Source organism: Acyrthosiphon pisum, chromosome A1 (genome assembly GCF_005508785.2).
Source record: "Acyrthosiphon pisum isolate AL4f chromosome A1, pea_aphid_22Mar2018_4r6ur, whole genome shotgun sequence".
Classification (NCBI taxonomy): Eukaryota; Metazoa; Arthropoda; class Insecta; order Hemiptera; family Aphididae; genus Acyrthosiphon; species Acyrthosiphon pisum.
In genome coordinates, this window is record NC_042494.1 from 25,523,163 (window position 1) to 25,529,912 (window position 6,750).

At 26.8% G+C, this 6,750-nt stretch overlaps 2 protein-coding genes across 3 annotated transcripts in view; one reads left to right on the forward strand and one right to left on the reverse strand.

Moving 5' to 3' along the window:
- Window positions 1–1,828: 1,828 nt before the first annotated feature.
- Window positions 1,829–4,432, reverse strand: LOC100167423 (translation initiation factor eIF-2B subunit beta). 2 transcript variants are annotated; one of them, XM_008183186.3, is made up of 9 exons: window positions 4,294–4,432; window positions 4,088–4,159; window positions 3,904–3,990; window positions 3,514–3,643; window positions 3,274–3,422; window positions 2,528–2,684; window positions 2,275–2,469; window positions 2,016–2,209; window positions 1,829–1,942 (listed from the first exon to the last, which is right to left on the reverse strand). In XM_008183186.3, exons 2-9 carry the CDS (start codon window positions 4,153–4,155, stop codon window positions 1,855–1,857), a joined length of 1,068 nt encoding a protein of 355 aa, XP_008181408.1. In that variant the 5' UTR covers window positions 4,156–4,159; window positions 4,294–4,432; the 3' UTR covers window positions 1,829–1,854.
- Window positions 4,433–5,469: 1,037 nt separating this feature from the next.
- Window positions 5,470–6,750, forward strand: part of LOC100159251 (jouberin) — a 15,818-nt gene continuing 14,537 nt past the window's right edge. The window contains exon 1 of the mRNA XM_029486846.1: window positions 5,470–5,735. The gene's annotated coding sequence lies outside the window, so the exon portion shown is untranslated. The remainder of the gene's footprint in view (window positions 5,736–6,750) is intronic.

Consider the following 6,750-nt stretch of genomic DNA (forward strand, 5'->3'; position numbering starts at 1 on the left):
AGAATAATATTTTTGAGGGAATGACATTAATTTTATATTTTATTGTTATTTGACTTTCAAATTAAACATTAAAATGTAGTAAATTTAAATTATGTTTAAATTGTCTTGAGACAAGTTTTAAACAATTCCCTCAAAAATATTATTCTCTTTTTTTGTAATAGGTGATATTACCCTAAGATAACTTAAAAACATAGAAAAAATGATTCTTCGTAAATGCGTTTTGTCAATGTAGCGCGCGGGCCAGAGAGAGAAAACAAATGGGGCGCTGACATCCCTCTAAAGAGGACGTTACACCCACATGTGTTGTCTCCGCCTTATACGTGTACGACATGAACAAAACACGTTTATGCAGTCTGAGTAGAACTCGCTCAATTTTGGTTCTAGAGTAGAAATACCTATCATAATATTGAATTGTGACAATATTTCTGAGAGCCAGTCGTTGCGTTTTTTCCATTATACTCAATATAACGTTCATTAATGTCGTTTAGATATAGCAAAAATTTCAATATTTTTATACCTAACTTCAAAATTTAAATTTTGTAAAAGAAATCAGGGTTGGCAAAAACCCGGGCTTTTTAGAAATAAAAAGTTTTTATAAAAGGTTTTTTCAAATAAAAACCTGATGGGTTTTAATGTAAAAGTAATAATGGGTGGTTTTATCGGGTTTTTTTCAGAAAAAACCCAGTGGGTTTTATTGTAAAATATTAATGGGCGGTTTTATCGGGGTTTTTCTGAAAAAATCGGAATTTTTTATTAAAAATAAAAGATGTCTACTGACCATTAGTGTGTAATTTTTTGTATTTTATTCTTTAAATTGTACCTACCTAATTAAAAAAATAATTATTAAGTTTTTTTCAAATCAATTTAATATTTTAATTACAAAAATAATTAATACCTAAAAGGTAATTTTTTCTGAAAATTAACACAAGTTAAAAAAAAAATAAGAGTGAACTTCTATTTTATCCAGAAAAGTAACCCGGGTTTTATGGGTTTTTTCAAAAAAAATTATTGGGTTTAACCCAGAAAAGCAGCCCGGGTTTTTTCGGGGTGGGCTTTTTCGTGCCAATTTAAGAAATACAACGACATGCCTACAGAAATATTGTCACAATTCAATTTTATAATAGGTATTTTTGCTCTAGAACCAAAATTCAGCGAATTTTTATCTGACTCCGTAAACGCGTTATGTACTTAATGATTTCATTGGTATGGATTTGATTGAAAATTGAACAGTTCGTATCATTAGAGAATATTAAATATATTAATACATTTCTATGAAATTAGTAGAAACCAACTTAAGAGGACTCTACCCATACATTTGTTGTCTCCGTCTTACACACACACGACATGGCAAATTGTCGTTCACTAGTTTCAATAGTGTGCTGTTAGTTTTGATACTAGAGTGAATTGACCTATTTTAAAACTTTTAGGTAAGAGCATTAGTTGTGCTTAAGCGTTGCCGATTTTTCGAAATTTTCATTTTCAAGCAAGATATGGGTATGTGAAATATCCAAAATTTAAAATGCTCATATCTCGCTTGAAAATTAAAATATTGAATAAAAGCCAACGCTTAATTATAGATAATGTTACTAGGTATCTAAAAAATTGATGATAAATCAAATCACTCTAATATCAAAACTAACAGCACACTATAAAACTAGTGAACAAAAATTTGCTATGGCGTACGTGTGTAAGACGGAGACAATAAATGCATGGGTAGCATCCCCTTAAGGATTAAATAGTTTGTATGATACAATATTACACTTATAAGTTATTTTCTATGAAAATGAAAATATACCAAATTAATTGTAAAAATGTATACACAACATAATAACATGGGTATCATTAAGTAATATTTTATTTGTTGTGAACAGATAAATCGTAATCATGTGGATGATATATTTCAGATAACAATCGGTAGACATATGAAGGAGAATGGCCACCACTAAAAATAAGAAAACAAAAAATTAAAAACGTAATTGATAATATTAAAAGCTATCATGATGTTTAGTATTTACTTATTTGAAATAAATAGAGTGACATTTTCAGGAGGGACATAATCATATGTAGGATTGTAAACATCAACTTTTGATACAACTGAATCCGAATAATTCAGAACACCAGCTGGCGAGACAAATTCATTAAATGCATCCTGGTTGTATGAACATAAGTAACGTGAACTCAGTTTATACATTGGTGCTAAGACTATCACCTAAACAACCAATTCACCAAATTAAATAAAAAAAAAAATATAACTAAAAAAAAATATACTATTACCGGAACAGAGTAATGAGCAGCAGCTAAAGCGACTGCATGACATCCATTGAATGTTCTAAGGCCTCCGTTGGCCATAACAGAATCAACCCCAATAATTACTTTGTTCACTCTAGACATTATGCCAAACATTGTAGAGTCTGGAATTAATGTTGATTGAATTTTATGTTTTGAGAGATTTAGTGCTAATTGTCTACCCTAGTAACATTCTAAGTCAAATAAAACATTCAAGATATTTAATTTTATTTTAATTCACGTGATTTAAAGGGGAACATTCTGTTATGAATACTTCAAAAGTTCGATCTTTAGCAGCTTCTTTTAAAAACATTTCAACTTCAGATGATTGTCCAACAGTGAGAATAATTTCATTTGAATGAATATGTTCTAATGCTTGCTTAGAAATATCTTCATTACTTAAAAACAATAAAATTAAGATTTATACTTCATTAACAAAAAAACCTTAGTTAAATACATTTTTTTTATGGCTGTTATATAGTATTTTTTGTCCCTTTCGTTTGCAATGTAAAACTTTCTTATTTTTTTGTATAAATTTATCTCACTTCCATATTTATTAGATTGATAATTTTCATTGTTTGACAAAACATTTTTATTAATTAAAAAATTGGTAGTTGATTCATCACAACTTATGATTAAAAAAATATATTTTGCCATATTGAGTCTGTGACTGTGTCGAGTGCCAAAATAATATGTAGAATAAATTGTAGTATTGCGCAATAAGTGACATACTGAGCACCTGCGTCTATACTTTTACGAAATGTCGAAGCTTTGATATTGAAAGTAATAAATCATAAGGTCATACTGTCATAAAGATAAAATGTTCACCAAAGAAAAGAGAATAATCAATAGACTGTATCTTTTAAAGATCATAAGCCTGTGTAAAAACTGTGCTGGCTGCAGTTTGACCCTAAAGCAGACGACAATGGCAGGTAGAACACATTTGCCAGTAGACTACATACTATATGACAACCTTTTCTTTTATACCTGGATTCTATCTCTATTTGAAATTCATCTAAATGTTCAAAAATTGATAACTTAAGTTCAGGGACAATGCTATTATAATCATCAACATCATCTTCAGATGTAACTATTTTATGTAATGAGTCTTGTACATCAATTTCTTCTTCAGAGCTCTGTAATTTTTTTCAATACAAAAAATGCTTTTAATTTATTAGTTACAAAATCATTTTTGCTAAAAATGTATAATATAGAATTTTAAATTACTTTTCTAGCAGCGGTGTATTCCTCTCGAACAATGTTTAATATACGTCTAATTATATTGCCGACAATAAATTGTAATGGTAATGCTGATGTGATTCGGAATCCATATTCTCTCAATTGATTTAGTAGTTCTCTAACAAGAATTAAAAAAAATTAACAGCTTATATTAACAAATACAAATGTGTAGGTATAATGCTAAACAAGTTTTTGTTTATATTTTACTTATTCATACAAAAATATATAAGAAAATTAAATACCGTGTTTTATAGTAAATTGTATAATGGTTATATAGTATATACTTAGTATCATGTTGAATTGAATAATTTAGATTACTGATTATACATTTAAGAATAAGTTAAGACAATAACTGTGATTATTATAAATATTACTTACATAGTTGTTGACCAGTGGATTGTATCAATAAAATGTCTAAAAAGCTGAACAGTTTTTTCTGCAATTACATGGTTACTTTCCCATTTCCTAAAATATATTTAATAAATATTAAAATTTGAACATTCAATTAACATGATTCTGACTTGACTAATTTGTTTAAAATAAAATACGTAACAAAACTTACTTTCTTTTAAGGTTTGAAATGTAATTGTCTAACAATATTTCATGAGTTTTTCCCTCTACGTCAAGCATTTTTCTAAATAGACAAAAGATAAATTAAAATGATTTCGATTTCAAATAAATTAGATCTGAAAGTATCACACTTTAACGAACTTTAAACTAAATAATAAAAATTAACAAATAATATTTATAATATTTGCAAAATATTACACTGCCGAGTGCTGATTGGCGATTGCTCTCAAAACTCAAAAGTTGAACTAAAGTGATGTTGTGATAGTGCTATTATCATGAACTAAACCAATGAAAAAAATAATAGTATAATAGTGTGATATTTTGTACTTGTACGGTTGTAGTGGTTGTACTATAATATTTTACTCCCGACAACTTTACTGCTACAGTGCTACTGCTTACACCAATGAAAATTGTTCTCTGATTAATGATTGGTGGCCGTTGATCGATAAATAAATTGTCGTCTACACGACTACACCCAGAGATTTTAAACAAATTGTTGCACATATATATATATAAATGCATTATTTATATTATATATCTGTGAATTATTGTATACAAATTAAAATCTCTGACTACACCACGGTCCACGGAAGATAAACTATTTAATCACCAATTAATTTATTATTCTTATATTATAATAATTATTAATTATTCTATACTAGAGCTATTATATTATTATATAGAAGTCTGTGTATTTAATAATATACTATATTTTATTATTTTAATTTTTAATTCGTGGTCTACAGTCTAAACTCCATATACCACCATCTACGACATCGTGTTAAATATGAAGCGGAAAAATTGCACGTAGTGGGGAAGCGAGTTTGACCGGTTTTCGTACGCCGCCGGTACGCTCTTATTTGAAAAAGAGCTAATAGTACCTATTATAATATTATATAATAATTAGTATTTCATTTTAATAGGTAATATAATGCTATAACAGCTTTAATATAAGTTTATCTATATTCATTATTCTATAATAGTGTTATGAGTTTCTGAGATATGAAAGTTGAGATATAGACATCTGACATGTATAGTCATAGTCCATAGAACATCAGGTGATATTTTATCCAATACAGAGTTGAAAATCTTAACGTCTTTAACCTATGGCATTGATTAATAATTAATGTATATGGTTATAAACAATTTAAGAAATATATTCATATCAGGAAATTATCAAAAACAAAATTTTGAAAAAAATTATTACATTCTAAAATAATTTACTCAAAAAAATATTGATATCTTAAAAAATAAAAAAAATAAGCTTCTTGACTTAGATAAATGCTTTTACCATGAAAATTGTTTTTATAATCAGATTTACAAATTAGCTAAATTCAAAATTTTTTGTTTTCAGTATTAAAAAATAAAAATATTTGTTTTATTTTAGGTGGATGTGTAGGTAGTGCAAGTGACAACTAATTATATACATGATGTATAAAAAAAAATTTTAAAATTTATTAGAACAAAATTTATTAGGTACATCTGTCAGGTCTTCCTGTACACTGTATAATTTGTACCTATGTTTATATTAAAACATTTATAGATTATTATTAAAAGTCAATTACAAGCACGCCAGATTGCATCGAAAATTGATTGATTTAATGGAGTAATTGATCTACTACGGTTCATATGAATGTGATGTAAGTATGGTAATTTACTTACATACAATGTATCACAAAATTAATAATTTAATTTTTAGTGAAATTAAATATTTATTTGTATTATGTTATTTTTGATTATCTAATGATACCACAAAGGAATTAAAAATAAATGAGATTAAAGTATCTTACAAAAGTAAAATAGTAAAAACATAATATAATAATATGATAATACAATATTAATATAATGTATCAATTTAAATTAAGTGTTATTTAGATTATTGTATCAATTGAACAGTGCTGATAATTAAATATATATTAATTATTTTCAATATAGTTATGAAATCTAATAAAATGTCCAATTTCTAACTTTTAAGCTTTAGAGGATAGTAATCTTAAAATATAGATGGTATATTTAGATGTGCATTATATAGTTATAACATAATATAATCAATTCAGTACTGTGCCTATTAACAGTAAAATTCATATTACCTACATCAGTGTTTCTCAAACTGTGGTACGCGTACTCCTTGGGGGTACTCAAAATTTTTTGAGGGGTACAAGTCTGGCCATCAAACCTTTAAATTAAAATAGAGAAAAATATTCTAAAATCCAAGGTAACATTTGTGAATTTTAAATTAAAACGATACCCTATTTTCCACCACTTATTTATGTGAAAGAGGTTTTTCAAGTTTAACTTATGTTAAATGTAAATATAATTTAAGATTGTATTTAATTAAATTGGAACCCATTATTCATAAAATGTGCCAACAGAAACCAAGCTCACCCATCTCACTAATTTCTTTGAAAATAAACGCTTATAGTTTTTAAAAATTTTTTCTGTGTTAGTATTTAATAACTTATAATCTTAATGAAATAATAACGTATGTAAGACTTTAAATTTTTTTATACATATTTTAGTTTAGTAACTAAGAAGGGATACCCAAAAAAAATATATTGATAAAAAGGGGTACAGTGTTTATAAAAGTTTGAGAATCCCTGACCTACATTATATTATATAAGCCATTACCATTTGTTTCTTAAACACTTTTGACGA

Excerpts from the sequence above, each read along its gene's own strand:
- LOC100167423 (XM_008183186.3), bottom strand. The coding sequence starts at position 4,155 with ATGCTTGACGTAGAGGGAAAAACTCATGAAATATTGTTAGACAATTAC. Across the intron at positions 3,423-3,513 it reads AATACACCGCTGCTAGAAAA|AGCTCTGAAGAAGAAATTGA; the intron begins GTAATTTAAAAT and ends AAAAAATTACAG. Across the intron at positions 1,943-2,015 it reads ACTCTATTTATTTCAAATAA|TGGTGGCCATTCTCCTTCAT; the intron begins GTAAATACTAAA and ends TCTTATTTTTAG.